At 48.1% G+C, this 19,142-nt stretch overlaps 1 protein-coding gene and 1 long non-coding RNA gene across 2 annotated transcripts in view; one reads left to right on the forward strand and one right to left on the reverse strand.

The window, feature by feature from the left end:
* Positions 1–19,142, forward strand: part of LOC120984808 (putative cation exchanger C521.04c) — a 158,661-nt gene that overhangs the window by 69,548 nt on the left and 69,971 nt on the right. The window contains exon 10 of the mRNA XM_040413434.1: positions 11,918–12,023. Coding sequence (XP_040269368.1) covers positions 11,918–12,023 — 106 coding nt within the window. The remainder of the gene's footprint in view (positions 1–11,917; positions 12,024–19,142) is intronic.
* On the reverse strand, positions 1,162–15,244 carry LOC120984824. The gene is made up of 3 exons (XR_005775424.1): positions 15,108–15,244; positions 14,127–14,129; positions 1,162–1,173 (listed from the first exon to the last, which is right to left on the reverse strand). It is a non-coding gene; the product is annotated as an uncharacterized LOC120984824 (long non-coding RNA).

Below are 19,142 nucleotides of genomic sequence, written 5' to 3' on the forward strand. Positions count from 1 at the left end.
GCAGTGATGGCTAACCTATGGCACGCCAGCTGTGGTGAAACTACAACTCCCAGCATGCTCCCTTAATTTCTATGGAGTTCTGAGAACAGCAAAGCAAGTGCATCTTGGGAGTTGTAGTTTTACCACAGCTGGAGTGCCGGAGGTTAGCCATCACAGTACTAGTGCATCTCAATAAATTAAAATATGAACAAAAACTTAATTTATTTCAGTAATTCAGTTCAAAGAGTGAGACTCGTATATAATATGGGTTCATTACACACAGTCATCTATTCTAAGTATTTATTTTAATGTTTTGACTTATAGCTAATGAAGAACCAAAAGTCAGTATCTCAGAAAATTTTAATATTGGGAAAAACTTTGTATCGCACTCAAATCATCTAATCGACATAACACCTGCAAAGGTTTCCTAAGACTTTAAGTGGGCCCTGCAGTCTGGTTCAGTAAGCTACACAATCATGGGGAAGACTGCTGACTTGACAGTTGTCCAAAAGATAGTCATAGATGCCCCACACAAGTGCTGTATCCGAGCATATTAATGGAAAGTTGAGTGGAAGGAAAAAGTGTGGTAGGAAAAAGGTGCACAAACAGGGATAACTGCAGCCTCGAGGATTGTCAAGTAAAGGCCATTCAACAATTTGAGGGAGAATCACAATGAGTGGAGTCAGTGCTTCAAGAGCCACCACATACAGATGTATCTAGGACATGGGCTCCAATATTTGCATTCCTTGTGTCAAGCCACTTATGACCCAGAGACAACGTCGGAAGCATTTTACCTGAACTATGGAAAACTGAGCAACAGTCCAGTCCTTTTTCTCCTAAATCATGTTTTCAGATGAAAGTAAATTTATAATTTCAACTAGAAACCAAGAACCCAGAGTCTGGAGAAAGAGAGTGGAGATGCACATAATCCAAGTGGCTTGAGGTCCAGTGTGTTTCCACAGTCAGTGATGGTTTGGGGAGTCGTGTCATCTGCTGGTGTTGGTCCACTGTGTTATACACTACTGATCAAAAGTTTAAGACCACTTGAAAAATGGCAAAAAATCATATTTAGCGTGGCTGGATCTTAACAAGGTTCCAAGTAGAGCTTCAACATGCAACAAGAAGAAATGGGAGTGAGACAAAACATTTTTTGAGCATTCAATTTAATGAAAACAACGAATAAACTGAAACGGGCTGTTTTTCAGCTGATCAAAAGTTTAGGACCACACCCCCAAAAAAAAACTAAACGCCCCCCAAAACAGAAATCCAACTTCCAAACATGAACTCAGTAATGAGTAGCTCCGCCGTTATTGTTTATTACTTCAAAAATTCGTTTCGGCATGCTTGCTGCAAGCGTTTCCGTGAGGTGAGTGGGAACATTTCTCCAAGTGGTGAAGACGGCCGCACGAAGGCCATCTACTGTCTGGAACTGTTGTCCATTTTTGTAAACTTCCCTTGCCATCCATCCCCAAAGGTTCTCAATTGGATTTAGATCAGGGGAACACGCAGGATGGGCCAAAATAGTGATGTTATTCTCCTGGAAGAAGTCCCTTGTCCTGCGGGCATTGTGTACTGTAGCGTTGTCCTGTTGAAAAACCCAGTCACCACACAGACGAGGGCCCTCAGTCATGAGGAATGCTCACTGCAACATCTGGACATAGCCAGCGGCCGTTTGACGCCCCTGCACTTCCTGAAGCTTCATTGTTCCACTGAAGGAAAAAGCACCCCAGACCATTATAGCGCCCCCTCCACTGTGGCGCGTAGAAAACATCTCAGGTGGGATCTGCTTGTCATGCCAGGAACGTTGGAAACCATCAGGACCATCAAGGTTAAAAAAAAAATTCTCATCAGAGAATAAAACTTTCTTCCACCTTTTGAATGTCCCATGTTTGGTGCTCTCTTGCAAAGTCCAAACGAGCAGTTCTGTGGCATTCAAGGAGACTAGGTCTTTGAAGACGTTTTTTGTTTTTGAAGCCCTTCAGTCTCAGATGCCGTCTGATGGTTATGGGGCTGCAGTCAGCACCAGTAAGGGCCTTAATTTGGGTCGAGGATCGTTCAGTGTCTTGACGGACAGCCAATTGGATCCTCCGGCTCAGTGCTGATGAAATCTTTTTGGGTCTTCCACTTGACTTTTTTGTTCCATAACCCTCAGGATCATTTAAGAAATTCCAAATGACTGTCTTACTGCGTCCCAACTCGGCAGCGATGTTGCGCTGTGAGACCCTGCTTATGCAGTTTAACAACCCGACCACGTTAAAGAGTTTTTCCAGGACGTCCCCCATGACAGCCCCCTTCCCTCCAATCTCCAGTGTCTCCCTGTCCCTACCGGGATAGGATGCTGAGCAGGATTTTTTTCCAGCGGATTCAGGGTGCTTACCCAGGCACCAGGGGCTAGGTCTGGTCGGGGGTCCCGCACTCTCCTCACAGTACCAGGTCGGGCGGCGTCCCGCATGGCCCTGCTAGCTCCCCCTTCGGGGGTTCTCTAGCTCTCTCCCGGCCTACCAGGGACGGCGGTAGCCGGGACGCTGCAGCCGCTTCTCCTCCGGGAGCTCTGGGCTCAGCGGCGCGCTCCTGCCCTGCGACGCGGCTCACGTGACGCGACTATGACGTCACTTCCGAGGTCATCCGGAAACAAGATGGCGGCGCCCAGTGCAAGCGCTGGAGACCCGGAATCCCGGTCTCGCGCTCAGGGGTTGACTCCCCCCCCCTTTGCAGCGCAGCAGCAGAGGTGGAAGGTAAGCCCCAGTGGGGAAGTCTAAGTTGCTGTGTGTGTTTCCTTAGCCACCATGGAGCCCCTGATGTCAGCCAAATCTGAGACTGTCTGACTCCTCTGCTGCAGCCCATGTAAGTGTTCTTATCCCTATTTACTTGGTGTACTCCCCCAGTCATTTAAGCACAGCCCTTTCTCTGATTTTTTTCCTAGGATAAAAAGTTCTGGGCAGTCGGCCCTCCAGGATTCTAAAAAGAGACCGAGAAAATGTGCGACTTGTGGGGAAAAAATGCATACATCCTACAAAAAACAGTTGTGTGTCGATTGCATTGCCAAGTTAATGAAAGAGGAACAGCCGTCCTTTCTCACAGAGCTTAGGAACATTGTTCGTGAAGAGGTGCAGGCTACGGTTTCTTCTCTAAACCCTCCGCCACCCCCTTCTCAGCCCGACTCCCCTCCCTCAAAAAGGAGGAGGACTCTGATTCTGATAATCAAGAAGTCTCTGACGGAGAGATTGAGGAACTCGCCACCTCCGCTTCAGGTTCTTCGGATCACGCTAGAAGATTTTTATTTTCTACTGAAGACCTAGATGCCCTCCTCCATGCGGTTAGGGATACCATGCAAATAGAGGAAGCTAGCCCTCCCCTATCCATTCAGGATGAGATGTTTGGGGGGTTAGGGGCAAAAAAGACTCGCCTATTCCCAGTAAATTCCCATCTGAAGGAAATAATTCTGGAGGAATGGAAGGAGGCTGAAAAGAAATTAATTATACCCAAGGAATTTAAAAATCGCCTGATATTTAATCCCGAGGATACTAGATTATGGGATGAAGTTCCTAAAATTAGACATTCAAGTGGCTGAGGTCACAAGAAAGACCTCCATTCCCTTTGAGGATTCCTCAAATTTAAGAGATCCTATGGATAGGAAGACGGAGGGTCTTCTTAAAAAAGCCTGGGAGTGTTCATCTGCACTCATTAATACCAATATTACGGCCACCTCGGTAGCCAGGTCTATGGGGTTATGGCTGAATCAGCTGGAGAACCACCTCAGATTAAAAACCCCAAGGGAGGACATACTAGAATCCATTCCCCTCCTTAAGATGTCCGCCAGATAGGCCGTAGCGGCCTCGGCCGAATCGATTAGGATTTTGGCTAGAAACAGCACCCTGGCAAATACTGCTAGGAGAGCCCTTTGGCTACGAAGTTGGTCAGGGGACATAGCTTCAAAAAACAAGCTCTGTTCGATCCCTTTCTCAGGTTCACATGTGTTTGGCCCAGTCTTAGATACAATCCTTGAAAGTTACAAGGTCTAGTTTTTACCAAGTGGGACAAAGACCAGAGGTCTCTAGACGGGAAGATCAAGATTCCAATGTCCATAAAGGAGTCCTTGAACTGGTGGATAACTCCCGTCAACCTGCAGGGAGGGGTACACTGGTTGAGAAGACCTTGCTTGACAGTGGTAACCGATACCAGCATGATCGGTTGGGGTTCTCACATAGAAGACCATTTCTTTCAAGGTTCATGGTCCTTAGCAGAAAGTCAGCGTTCCTCAAACGTAAGGGAACTAATGGCAGTACTAAAATCTCTCCAGGCAGCAGAACTTCTCCTAAGAGGGAATTGCGTACAAATTCTATCAGACAATATAACTACAGTCTGTTATATAAGACATCAAGGGGGGACTCAGAACCCAGGGCTTCAGGAGGTCGCAGAAAAGATCTTTCTTTGGGCACAGGAAAGCGTCCTATCTATCTCAGCCCTCCATATCAGAGGGAAGGACAACGTTACTGCAGACTACCTGAGCAGAAGAAGATTCCATCCAGGAGAATGTATGCTGAACAGGCAGGTCTTTCATCAGATCTGCAGGAAATGGGGGTACCCCCAGGTGGACCTTCTAGCCTCCAGAGAGAATGCCCAGGCGTCTCAGTTTTTTTTCCCTGGATCCCAGAGGAGATCCTCTGGGGATAGATGCCATGTCAAAAACATGGGATATGGATCTAGCTTATGTCTTCCCGCCAATCCCGCTTATCCCGGCCACCTTGAGGAAGATCAGCGAGAGTTCGGGGAAATTCATCTTCATAGGTCCAGCTTGGCCGAAGAGGAGCTGGTATCCCCTGTTAAGCAGACTAAAGACGGAAGAACCAATATCACTCCCTCTGAGGCCAGACCTTCTCACTCAGGGGTCCCTTCTCCACCTGAATCTAGAGAAGTGGAATCTGAAAGCCTGGATCCTGAAAGGAGAATGCTGAGTAGGCAGGGCTTGTCACATGCAGTGATCTCCACGTTACAAAAAAGTAGGAAACCTGTGACAAATGCTATTTATAAAAAGATCTGGAGCAAATTCAATTCCTGGCGGGAAGAGACACATCCGTCCAGATCAACTCCTTCCATCGCTCAGATTCTTGACTTCCTACAGAGGGGCTTTGACCTAGGGCTACGTCCTAGCACAATCAAGGTGCAAATAGCAGCATTATCATCCTTTCTGGACTACCCTCTAGCAGAGCATCGTTGAATAAAAAGGTTTGTAAAAGCTAAACTCAGACTAAAACCCACTCTGAGACTGTCCCTTCTTGGGACTTATCTGTAGTTCTAGATACCCTCTGTAAAGTGCCCTTTGAACCATTGGACACCATCCCGTTAAAACTACTCTCCTGGAAGACGGCCTTCTTAGTAGCCATCACTTCAGCACGCAGAATTGGTGAACTTCAGGCCTTATCGATGAAGGAACCTTTTTTTAAGAGTCTTCCCGGACCGAATAATTCTACAGCTAGACCCAGGATTCCTCCCAAAGGTCGTATCTACCTTCCATAGAGAACAAGAAATATTCTTACCCTCTTTTTACACCTCTCCTAGAGATCCGGAAGAGGAAGTTCCATTGCCTAGACGTCCGTCGGGCAGTCCTTGAATACCTTCGCCGAACAGAACCAGATAGAAAGGACTCAAATCTTTTCGTACAGTTCGGTAAAGCAGGAAAAGGGAAGAAAGTGTCTAAGAGGACTCTGACACAGTGGATCAAGTCAACAATTGAGGAAGCATATCGCCTTCAGAATAGTCCCTGTCCTATTTCTATCAGAGCACATTCCACTAGAGCAGTCGCAGCTTTCTGGGCGGAGAAAGCGAACGCCTCTAAAGATCAAATTTGTCAGGCAGCCACCTGGACAAGTTATAACACCTTTTGTAAACACTACAGGTTGAACCTGGCGTCCAATCGTCAGCTTTCCTTTGGGGGAAAGGTTCTACAGGCTGTGCTCCCTCCCTGATGGTTAAGTTGGTAACTCTCCCATGTGCTGTCATGGGGGACGTCCTGGAAATCGGTAGTTAGTCTTACCGGTAACGTTCTTTCCAGGAGTCCAACATGACAGCACTCCTAATTCCCTCCCTAAATATGTGGTTCAGTGTGAAGTTAACATTGTTTATCACAATAAAAATAAAATTGAGTTGCATCCATCCGGTGTAGTAATTTAAAAGACACTGGAGATTGGAGGGAGGGGCGGGGGGGGGGGGGGCTTATAACCTGTCTCACTTCCTGTCCCTACAGAGATTGGATTGGACATCCTCCCATGTGCTGTCATGTTGGACTCCTGGAAAGAACGTTACCGGTAAGACTAACTACCGATTTTTGCCTTTGCTATCACAACGTGTGACTACCTGACAGAAAATGACTATGAATTCACATCTTTGCACAGATTTGGCCTTTTAAAGGCATGTGGTCCTAAAATTTGGATCAGCTGAAAAACAGCCTGTTTCAGTTAAATCGTTATTTTCAATTAATCGAATGCTCAAAAAATGTTTTGTCTCACGCTCATTTCTTCTTGTTGCATGTTGAAGCTCTACGTGGAACCTTTTTAAGATCCAACAATGTAAAATATGATTTGTTTGCCATTTTTCAAGTGGTCTTAAACTTTTGATCAGGACTGTATGAAGTCCAAAGTCAGCGCAGCCGTCTACCAGGAAATTTTGGAGCACTTCATGCTTCCCTCTGCTGACAAGCCTTCTGGAGATGCTGATTTAATTTTCCAGCAGGACTTGACACCATGCCACACTGCCAAAAGTACTAATACCTGGTTTAACCCCTTCCCCACCGCATAATGCAAATTTATGTTGCCGTTCGGCTATTTAACCACTTCAGCCCCCAGTGCTTAAACACCCTGAAAGACCAGGCCACTTTTTACACTTCTGACCTACACTACTTTCACCGTTTATTGCTCGGTCATGCAACTTACCACCCAAATGAATTTTACCTCCTTTTCTTCTCACTAATAGAGCTTTCATTTGGTGGTATTTCATTGCTGCTGACATTTTTACTTTTTTTGTTATTAATCGAAATTTAACGATTTTTTGGCAAAAAAATGACATTTTTCACTTTCAGTTGTAAAATTTTGCAAAAAAAACTACATCCATATATAAATTTTGCTCTAAATTTATTGTTCTACATGTCTTTGATAAAAAAAAAATGTTTGGGTAAAAAAAAAAAAATGGTTTGGGTAAAAGTTATAGCGTATACAAAAATGTGAATTTCCGCTTTTTGAAGCAGCTCTGACTTTCTGAGCACCTGTCATGTTTCCTGAGGTTCTACAATGCCCAGACAGTACAAACACCCCACAAATGACCCCATTTCGGAAAGTACACACCCTAAGGTATTCGCTGATGGGCATAGTGAGTTCATAGAACTTTTTATTTTTTGTCACAAGTTAGCGGAAAATGATGATTTTTTTTTTTTCTTACAAAGTCTCATATTCCACTAACTTGTGACAAAAAATAAAAAGTTCTATGAACTCACTATGCCCATCAGCGAATACCTTGGGGTCTCTTCTTTCCAAAATGGGGTCACTTGTGGGGTAGTTATACTGCCTTGGCATTCTAGGGGCCCAAATGTGTGGTAAGGAGTTTGAAATCAAATTCTGTAAAAAATGACGAGTGAAATCCGAAAGGTGCTCTTTGGAATATGGGCCCCTTTGCCCACCTAGGCTGCAAAAAAGTGTCACACATCTGGTATCTCCGTATTCAGGAGACGTTGGGGAATGTGTTTTGTGGTGTCATTTTACATATACCCTTGCTGGGTGAGAGAAATATCTTGGCAAAAGACAACTTTTCCCATTTTTTTTATACAAAGTTGGCATTTGACCAAGATATTTCTCTCACTCAGCATGGGTATATGTAAAATGACACCCCATAACACATTCCCCAACTTCTCCTGAGTATGGCGATACCAGATGTGTGACACTTTTTTGCAGCCTAGATGCGCAAAGGTGCCCAAATTCCTTTTAGGAGGGCATTTTTAGACATTTGGATACCAGACTTCTTCTCACGCTTTGGGGCCCCTAGAATGCCAGGGCAGTATAAATACCCCACATGTGACCCCATTTTGGAAAGAAGACACCCCAAGGTATTCAATGAGGGGCATGGCGAGTTCATAGAAATTTTTTTTTTTTGGCACAAGTTAGCAGAAATTGATATTTTTAATTTTTTTTCTCACAAAGTCTCCCGTTCCGCTAACTTGGGACAAAAATTTCAATCTTTCATGGACTCAATATGCCCCTCACGGAATACCTGGGGGTGTCTTCTTTCCGAAATGGGGTCACATGTGGGGTATTTATACTGCCCTGGCATTCTAGGGGCCCTAAAGCGTGAGAAGAAGTCTGGAATATAAATGTCTAAAAAATTTTACGCATTTGGACTCCGTGAGGGGTATGGTGAGTTCATGTGAGATTTTATTTTTTGACACAAGTTAGTGGAATATGAGACTTTGTAAGAAAAAAAAATAAGTCCGCTAACTTGGGCCAAAAAAATGTCTGAATGGAGCCTTACAGAGGGTGATCAATGACAGGGGGGTGATCAATGACAGGGGGGTGATCAGGGAGTCTATATGGGGTGATAACCACAGTCATTGATCATGCCCCTGTAAGGCTTCATTCAGACGTCCGGATGCGTTTTGCGGATCCGATCCATCTATCAGTGCATCCGTAAAAATCATGCGGACATCTGAATGGAGCTTTACAGGGGGGTAATCAATGACGGGGGGGTAATCAATGACAGGGGGGTGATCAGGGAGTCTATATGGGGTGATCAGGGGCTAATAAGGGGTTAATAGGGGGGGGGTGTAGTGTAGTGTAGTGTAGTGGTGCTTGGTGCTACTTTACTGAGCTACCTGTGTCCTCTGGTGGTCGATCCAAACAAAGGGGACCACCAGAGGACCAGGTAGCAGGTATATTAGACGCTGTTATCAAAACAGCGTCTAATATACCTGTTAGGGGTTAAAAAACACACATCTCCAGCCTGCCAGCGAACGATCGCCGCTGGCAGGCTGGAGATCAACTCTCTTACCTTCCGTTCCTGTGAGCGCGCGCGCCTGTGTGCGCGCGTTCACAGGAAATCTCGCGTCTCGCGAGATGACGCATATATGCGTGACTCTGCGCAGGGCTGCCACCTCCGGAACGCGATCCTGCGTTAGGCGGTCCGGAGGTGGTTAAAGATGGCACTGGCTCTCGAATGCAGCTGGTGCCATAGCTGCTAGGTGCCCGTTTTAAACAGCAGGCACCTGGGACTAATATGCGATCTGCAATACAGTCAATATCGCACATTTAACCCTTTAGGCTCCCCCCCCCCCCCACAGGCTCCCCCCCGATGCCGGATGGTGCCTGTGGCAGAGCTCCATAGAAACACAGTAAGCTTCTCAGACTCTAGTGCTAAAGTATTGGTGTCTGAGAGAAGCAATATAACTATAAACTTTCTAAGTGTTAAAAAAAAGACATTTTTAAATATGTAAAAAAAATAAAAATCCCCCCCCCCCCTTCTCCAAAAATAAAACCAATACATAAACATTTTTTAAAAAGGTAAGGTATCACTGTGTGAAAATACCCCTACTATTTAAAATATAAAAATATTTATCACAAATGGTGAAAGGGCAAAAAATCTAAATGACCGATTCAGTTTTTTTGGTCACTTCATCAAAAATTAGAACTTCAGTCTGGTTCTGAAGGGGGTAATCACAGTATCGGTATGCTTGATTGGCCAACAAACTCACCTGTCCTATGGGGTATTGTAAAGAGGAAGATGAGACACCAGACCCAACAATGCAGACAAGATGAAGGCCGGTTTCAAGCAACTTGGGTCTCCATAACATCTCGGCAGTGCCACAGGCTGATCACTTCCATGCCACGTCACATTGAGGTAATTCATGCAAAAGGAGCACCGACCAAGTATTGACTGCATATGCTGTGTGTTTTTTTTTATTTTTTATTTTTTTTTTATTGGTATGATTAGTCAAAATTTTCTGGGATACTGACTTTTGGGTTTTCATTAGCTGTAAGCCATAATTATCAACTTTAAGAGAAATAAATCCTTGAAATCACCCTGTCTAATGAATCTACTGTATATAATGAGTTTCACTTTTTGAATTGAATTACATAAATAAACTTTGATATTCTAATTTATCGAGATGCACTAGTAATGATTATAACAAGGAGAAGAGCATATCCTAATTTAATCATGACTACCACTCACAGAATTTTGACACTCTTGCTACCATGGCCCACCAGTGAAAATGAGAGAACTGAGCCTAATGAGTATTGGAAGTCTTTGTGAGCACTGTATAATTAAGCTTTTCTTTGTCAATTTCTGGAATATCCAAGTATTTATGGGAATAGGTAAACCGATAATATTAAAGCAATCATCCTACTAAAATGTATTACAACCTTTGAAAAGACTAACTCAGAGATCGCTGGTAAGTTGTGTCACACTGTTGGCAACAGGCCAAGTTAGACTGGTTTTCCAGCCTTTAAAGACGAATGACCTATCCTTAAGATGGGTCATCCGTATCAAGGCGGAACCAGAATTGGAACAATCTGTCCACTGTTTAGTAGTCATGTCATCTGAATTAGGCTACTTTCACACTTGCGTTAGGAGCGGATCAGTCTGGTGTCTGCACAGACGGATCCGCACCTATAATGCAAACGCTTGCATCCGTTCAGAACTGATCCGTTTGCATAACCATGAACAAAAAAAAAATGGGGGGCGGATCCGTTTAAAAATTGAGCCATACTGTGTCATCTTCAAACGGATCCGTCCCCATTGACTTCCATTATAAGTCTGGACGGATCCGCTCGCCTCCGCACGGCCAGACGGACACCCGAACGCTGCAAACAGCGTTCAGGTGTCCGCTCACGGAGCGGAGGCTGAGCGCTGGCAGGCGGATGCATTCTCAGTGGATCCGCCTCTATTGAGAATGCATCAGGGCTGGACGGCTGCGTTCAGGACCGCTCGTGAGCTCCTTCAAACGGAGCTCACGAGCGGACACCTGAACGCAGGTGTGAAAGTAGCCTGAGGCTACTTTCACACTTGCGGCAGAGAGATCCGGCAAGCAGTTCCGTCGCCGGAACTGCCTGCCGGATCAGGCAAAATGTATGCTAACTGATGGCATTAGTAAGACTGATCAGGATCCTGATCAGTCTTAAAAATGCCTGATCAGTCGAAAAAATGCATTGAAATGCCGGATCCGACTTTCCGGTGTCATCCGGCAAAAACGGATCCGGCATTTATTTTTTCACCTTTTTTTCAGTCTGCGCATACCGGAAGGACGGATCCGGCAATCCGGTATTCTGAATGCCGGATCCGGCACTAATACATTCCTATGGGAAAAAATGCCGGATCCGGCATTCAGGCAAGTCTTCAGTTTTTTTAGCCGGAGATAAAACCGTAGCATGCTACGGTTTTCTCTTTTGCCTGATCAGTCAAAACGAGTGAACTGAAGACATCCTGATGCAAACTGAACGGATTACTCTCCATTCAGAATGCATGGGGACATACCTGATCAGTTCTTTTCCGGTATAGAGCCCCTGTGACGGAACTCTATGCCGGAAAAGAACAACGCAAGTGTGAAAGTAGCCTTAGTGTGAAGAGCTGACTGTGGGGGTGCTGACTGTCTGCCCTTCATGGATCTGATATTGGTTGCCTATTCTAAGGGTAGGTCAACAGTATCTAGAGACTGGACAACCCCTTTAAGTTGTCTTGAATGTGTTACTCAGTCCAAGGCAGGTCAAGTGTATTGTAGCCTTTATTGTGCAGAAGTGGTTACCCAAGATTTTATTTTGATTTGGACTTGTCCCTCAAATAATAAGGAAGCTAATACTGCATGTCTTTTTGAATGGCACTTTTTTTTTTTTTTTTTTTTTTTTTTTGTGTAAGCCAGTGTAGTTGCTTTGTAACATTTTCATTTTCTTAATAAACTTTCTAGGTGGACGACTTCAATAACGCCGATGTTGTTGTTCTCTGCTGCTATTATGCTGTTAATGTCTATTATTACAAGTTCTCTGTGGATGGACTCAACGTGTTTGCTGTTAGTATCCTTTTGCTGTGAAAGAATATGTTCATGATTTTTGCCTGTCTAAATTTGCATTAGATCAGTTAAGAGCGTGGTTAAAGAGGACCTTTCACCGATTATTACACTATGAACTAACTATACAGACATGTAGAGCGGCGCCCGGGGATCTCCCTGCACTTACTATTATCCCGGGGCGCCGCTCCGTTCTCCCGTTATGCCCTCCGGTATCTCCGCTCACTAAGTTATAGTAGGCGGAGATTTCAGTCCCTAAGTTATGGTAGGCGGAGTCTGCCCTTGTTCTGCTCTAGCGCTGGCCAATCAATGAGCTCAGCAATGCGATTGGCCAGCACTACAGAAGAACAAGGGCAGACTCCGCCTACCATAACTTAGTGAACAGAGATACCGAGGGCATAGGAGGAGAACGGTGCGGCGCCCAGGGATAATAGGTGCAGTGAGATCCCCGGGCGCCGCTCTACATGTCTGTATACTTAGTTCATAGGGTAAAAATCGGTGAAAGGTCCTCTTTAAGGCTACTTTCACACTGGCGTTTTGGCTTTCTGTTTGTGAGATCAGTCATGGGCTTCCACAAGTGGTCCAAAACTGATAATTTTTGCCCTAATGCATTCTGAATGGATAAAGATCCCTTCAGAATGCATCAGTTTGCTTCTGTTCAGTCTCCATTCAGTCTGGAGGCGGACACTAAAACGCTGCTTGCAGAGTTTTGCTGTCTGCTTGACAAAACTGAGCCAAACAATAATGGATCCGTTTGTATTATCTGTAACATAGCCAAGACGGATCAGTCATTAACTCCAATGAAAGTCAATGGGAGACGGATCTGTTTTCTCTGACACAATCTGGCACAAAAATAAAACTGATCGGTCTCTCATTGGCTTTTAGTGGAGTTCATGACTGATCCGTCTTGACTATGTTACAGATAATACAAATGGATTCGTTCATGACGGATGCATGCGGTTGTATTGTAGCGGATCCATTTTGTTTTTTTCCAGATCCATGACTGATCCGCCTAAAACGCAAGTGGGAAAGTAGCACATGGGCAGTAAGTTAATTTTTTTTACTTTGTATTGTACAATTTACTAAATTTAATGGTGTAGCTTGAGGTTTCTAAATCATTGTGTGTGTGTTTTATTTATTTTATTTTCTCGCCCAATTCTTTGGGGGGACACAGAAAACCTTGGGTATAGATCAACTCCCTAGGAGGCGTGACACTAAGTGAAAACTGTTAAGCCCCTCCTCCAGCAGCTATACCCTCAGCCTGGAGAGAGAGACTACCAGTTTTTGCTTAGTGTCCAAGGAGGCAAGACACTCCCTGCTCTACAGGGCTGTTTTTTCTCCTTAATTTTTCTTTTAAGTTTATTTTTACTTTTATTCTTATTTTTTATTTTATTTTTCACAGGGACAACAGAGACGCCTGGACCTCTGTTTCTCCCGGGGTTGAGCTGCGCCACTGCTGCCTCCCCCACAGAAGACAAGGAGGACCAGGGTAGCCCTGCATCCCGCCAGCGTAAGGGTCGCCCTCTCCAGCTCCCTGCCACTGCGGTGCCAGGAGCTGAAGGGGCGACCCTGCTGGAATGGACAGAGGGTGAAGACTCCTGGATGGTGAGGGTGGCTGTTCCAGCCCCCCCCCCCCCCCCCGGCTCTCTGCTCCCCCACTGCATCCTCCTATGGCCACCGCTGAAACATGCTGTGGACGTCACTGCGCCCCATATAACTAGGGACCCCCAGTGCATGAGCGGACCCTGCGGTCATGGGCTCAGTTTTCTTCTCCCCAGGAGCGCAGATCTGTTATCGGGCTAACCTTTCCCTGCCGGACCAGACCTTCTTCCAGGGGGCGCAGCACTTAGCAGCCAGCAGCGCAAGGGTGTGTAGTGCGGCTTGCGGGCAGTGGCTTATCGCGATTGCGATCAAAAGGCAACTCTGCATCAGAGGGCATATCTTTACAGGGCTCTGGAATATGGCGGATCGCTATAGCGGAGCCATGGGGAGTCGCGGTCTTTTCTTTACAGGCCGCAGACCGCCCCTTCTTCCCTACATTCAAATCGCGCACGCGAACGGAGTATCGGCGGGGGGCGGAGCTTCTCTTCCCGCCTCTGTTCAGCTCTACAGTCTGGCCACCGCTGCCGCTCTTTCCATCTGCCGTGCAGTGTAAAAGCTTCTTCTGCCACTGCTGCTTGCTCCTCCTGCTGTAGCACTCCTGAGGTAGTCGGTCTGGTAGGACTGTTAACCCTTCCCAGCGCCAGCAGCCCTAGCCTGGATAGCCCCACCCCCATTTTTTTCTGCCAACATGTCAGACCCCTCAGGGGCCTCTAGGCCCTGGTATCACGCCTGCACCGCCTGTGAAGCACCCTTTCCACGGGGGCATTCAGACCCACATTGCTCTGCATGCCAGGCCCCAATACAGGGTCCGCCACCTGCCGTGCCGCCCCCTGTTTCCTTGGATCCACCTGATTGGGCAAGATCCCTGTCCCAGGCTGTGGAAAGCCTCACTCATGTCGTGGGTCGCCTTGTGGACACACAGCCTGCTACACCCCCTGTCGTACCCTCCGAGGTCCGCTACCGCCGCCGACCCGTCTGGGTCCCTCGATTCTAGCGATGCCTCCAGGACCCGACAGCTCCAGAAGCGCCCCAGAGTGGAGCGTGTGTCTTCCTCGGATGTGTCCCTGTCCCCTCCAAGGGTACGGTGTCAGTCGGGCCCCTCCTCTTCACAGGACATGCTCTCTGAGGGAGAATTGGTGGATTCGGATTGGGACATGGACTCAGGCCGACTTCTCGTCGGTGGTCTCTAAGGCTTGGTCTCGCCTGATGCCCGCTTTACCCCCCCCCCTAAGAAGTTGGATATCTGTTATCCTTTGCATCTCCACTTGGGCGTCTCCACCTAAGGTCGACCCTCCTGTGGCGCGCTTGTCTAAAAGCACGGCCATTACTGTGGCGGATAGTTCCTCTCTTCAATCCACTGAGGACCGTCGCCTGGAATCCCTTACAAAGGCCATATTTGCCGCCTCAGGTTCAGCCCTCAGACCTGTCTTTGCTTCATCCTAGGCTGGTAAGGCGGTCTCGGAATGGGCTTCCCAGCTGGACCAGGCACTTGATTCGGACGTCTCCATTCAGGATCTCCGTTCTTTAGCCCAGCTCGTTGTTCAGGCAGGGAAATTCATTTGTGAGGCCTCCCTTGATGCGGGTGCCCTCGTTGCCCGTTCCTCTGCTCTGGCAGTCTCAGCCAGGAGAGAACTTTTGTTAAGTTTGGACGGCGGATGCTGCTTCAAAACTGTCTCTTGCTGGCCTTCCCTTTTGCGGGTTCCCGCTTATTCGGGTCCCGCTTGGACGTGATCATTTCTGAAGCCACGGGGGGGGGGGGGGGGGGGGGAAGAGCACCTATCTTCCTCAGCCTAGGACCAAGAGCGCCACTCGAGGCCGTCCTGGTTTCTCTCGCTTTAGGTCTTCCTGCAGGTCCTCCGCCCCTCGATCCGCGTCCGCTACTTCCTCCCAGGATAGGCGCAAGAAGCCTTTTTTCGGACTTGGCCCTCCTGGCATAAGTCCCAGCCTGCTCGCCCTTCCTCGGCCAAGCAGACCCCTGCCTGAAGGTGTGCCCCCACCCACCCGGGTGGGGGGCCGCCTCCTCCTTTTTAAGGACATCTGGCAGGCATATGTCTCCGACGCCTAGGCTCTCGAGGTTGTGTCATCCGGATACAAAATCGAATTTGCGTCCCTCCCTCCGAACCGCTTCTTTCACTCCCGTGTCCCGAGGGACCCCCAGTGTGCGGCTGCCTTCTCCGAGGCCATTCGCACCCCTCTGGACAAAGGAGTGATCCATCCCGTTCCTCTAAGGGACCGATTTCAGGGGGTTCTACTCAAACCTTTTTGTGGTCCCCAAAAAGGAAGGCTCGGTGAGACCGATATTGGACCTCAAACTGTTAAACCGGTTTCTCAGTCTTCGCTGGATCAGGATGGAGTCTCTCCAATCCGTGGTGGCTGCTCTGGAAAAAGGAGTTTCTGTCATCTATCGACATCCAGGATGCTTACCTCCACGTCCCGATCGCTCGGTGTCACCAGCGTTTCCTTCGCTTGGCGGTGGGGAGCGACCACTATAAATTTCTCGCCCTTCCCTTCGGCCTGGCGACTGCTCCTTGGGTGTTCACTAAGATCTTGGCCCCTGTCCTGGCCTTGCTCCGCTCCAGGGGTGTCTTTCTACTTCCCTACTTGGACGATCTGCTTATCAAGGCACCCTCCTTTTCCTCCCCGGTCCGTCCAGGGCACTTGGTCTCCATTGGAGACCAAGCTGCCGATAAACATTCTGGAACTGAGGGCGATTCTCCTCTCGCTCCGGCACTGGACTCCCCTGCTTCGGGGCCATCCCGTCCGGGTCCAGTCGGACAACGCCACGGCCGTGGCGTACATAAATCATCAGGGGGGCACTCACAGCGCAACAGCGATGCGAGAAGTGTATCACATCCTCCGCTGGGCGGAAACTCATGTTCCGGCCCTCTCGGCAATTTACATCCCGGGGGTGGACAACTGGGCGGCGGATTTCCTCAGCCGGACCGCAATAGACCCGGGCTAGTGGTCTCTGCATCCCGAGGTGTTCGAGTCCATTTGCCTCCGTTGGGGTCGTCCGGATGTGGATCTCATGGCCTCCAGGTTCAACCATAAGCTCCCCACCTTCCTGTCCAGGTCCAAGGACCCGAGGGCGTACGGCGCCGACGCTCTCGTTCTTCCGTGGACGCAATTCTCTCTCCTGTATGTGTTTCCGCCCCTCCCCCTTCTGCCGCGGGTGCTCTGAAAAATCACATCAGAGGGCATTCCTACGATCCTGGTAGCCCCGGATTGGCCTCGCCGGCCTTGGTACGCCGACCTAATGCTGCTCCTGGGAGACGCGCCTTGGCCGCTGCCTCTAAGAGAAGACCTTCTCTCTCAAGGGCCGATCTTCCACCAGCATTTAGGGTCGCTACGTTTAACGGCATGGCTGTTGAGACCGCAGTGTTAACGCAGATGTGGTTTGTACCATGATCCGCGCACGGAAGCCGGCCTCGTCCAGGATTTACTACCGGACTTGGTGGTCTTACCTGGGTTTTTGCGAAAATCTGGATGTTCATCCCCTTCATTTTTCCTTTCCCACTGTCTTGTCCTTCTTGCAGTCTGGTCTGGACCTGGGTCTGGGTCTCAGTTCGTTAAAGGGTCAGGTCTCGGCGCTTTCCATCCTCTTCCAGCGTCCTTTGGCTCCTCTCGGACCTGTCAAGACCTTTATCCAAGGGGTCGCTCACTCGGCTCCCCCGTATCGCTTTCCCATTCCACCCTGGGACCTTAATGTTGTGCTCTCGGCGCTCCAGTCCTCTCCCTTCGAGCCGTTACGGAAGGTCTCTCTTCGCTTTTTGTCCTGCAAGGTCATCTTCCTTGTGGCCATCACGTCCCTTCAACGGGTGTCTGAATTGGCGGCACTTTCTTGCACGGAACCCCTTTTGGTCTTCCACCAGGATAAGGCGGTTCTCCGTCCGGTTCCTTCCTTCCTCCCGAAGGTGGTCTCCGCCTTTCACATCAATGAGGACATCGTCCTCCCTTCCCTTTGTCCGTCTCCTTCTCATGCCCGTGAATGGGAGCTTCACCGCCTGGATGTTAGGGCCCTGAAGATTTACCTGCAAGTCACTGGACCCTTTCGGCGCACGGACTCTCTCTTTATGGTTCCGGAAGGTCCGCGCAAGGGGTTGGCGGCGTCCAGGGTGTCTATTGCCCGCTTCATTAAGATGGCTATTGCTGAGGCTTACCACGCCAAGGGCAAGGAGACGCCTTTTGGTGTTACCGCTCATTCTACCAGAATCTTGGGCTCAGAGGCATCGGGCTTCGGCTGAACAACTGTGTAAGGCGGCCACCTGGTCTTCCTTGCACACCTTCACCAAGTTCTACAGGGTGAACACCTATGCATCGGCGGATGCTGCTTTGGGCCACTTGGTCTTGCAGGCGGCGGTTACTTGATACCTCGGTGGTTTTCGCCTTGGGCTGTAGTCCCTCCCCTCTTGGACTGCTCTTGAACGTCCCAAGGTTTCCTGTGTCCCCCAAGGAATTGGGCGAGAAAACGAGATTTTTGTATAACTTACCAGTAAAATCTTTCACTCTCTTCCTTGGGGGACACAGCACCCACCCAATTGTTCTGGTTTACCGTTTCGGTTTAGTTGCCCCTGTCGGGTAGTTGACTTGTTTGGTTTCACATGGTTGGTCATTGCCTTTTTTCACTACTTGGACACGCAACTGGTAGTCTCTCTCTCTATCTCTCTCCAGGCTGAGGGTATAGCTGCTGGAGGAGGGGCTTAACAGTTTTCACTTAGTGTCACGCCTCCTAGGGAGTTGAGCTATACCCAAGGTTTCCTGTGTCCCCCAAGGAAGAGCGAGAAAGAGATTTTACTGGCAAGTTATACAAAAATCTTTTTTTTTTTTTTGCCAGCAGAATGTCAGGTCTTTCATATATGTGCAAGTTTAAGGTGATTGCAAATCAGTGACAATATAATTACACAACCGAATTGCTGTGCAATATGGTTCAGATGTGATGTGTTCAGAGACTAGTTGGTGTATTAATTTAATGTGCCTTTTTTTTTTTTTTTTTAATGGTGCTGTCCAGCCTTAGGCCTCATGCACACGACCGTTGTTTTGGTCCGCATCCGAGCCGCAGTTTTTGCGGCTTGGATGCTGACCCATTCACATCAATGGGGCTGCAAAAGATGCAGACAGCACTTCGTGTGCTGTCCGCATCCGTTTCTCCTTTCCATGGTCCGCAAAAAATATAACCCGTCCATTTTGCGGACAAGAATAGGCAGTTGTATCAATGGCTGTCCGTGCCGTTCCGCAAATTGCGGAACGCACACTGACGCCATCCGTGTTTTGCGGATCTGCAATTTGCAGACCGCAAAACACAGAACGGTTGTGTGCATGAGGCCTAATGCTCATTTTTATGTAGCCTCTTTTCCCTGGCTGTTCTGGGATTTTCTGGTCCCCAGCCTGTACTCTTCCTAATTGGGGTCACATATAAAACTGTAGCCATTAGTGGACCTTAGCAGTGACCTGTTCCCAAGCAGCACCTTGCTGTTAGGTTATGTGCCACTTGGGGACAAGTCAACACTGCTTAGGCCAATATTTG

Source organism: Bufo bufo, chromosome 1 (genome assembly GCF_905171765.1).
Source record: "Bufo bufo chromosome 1, aBufBuf1.1, whole genome shotgun sequence".
Taxonomy (NCBI): Eukaryota; Metazoa; Chordata; class Amphibia; order Anura; family Bufonidae; genus Bufo; species Bufo bufo.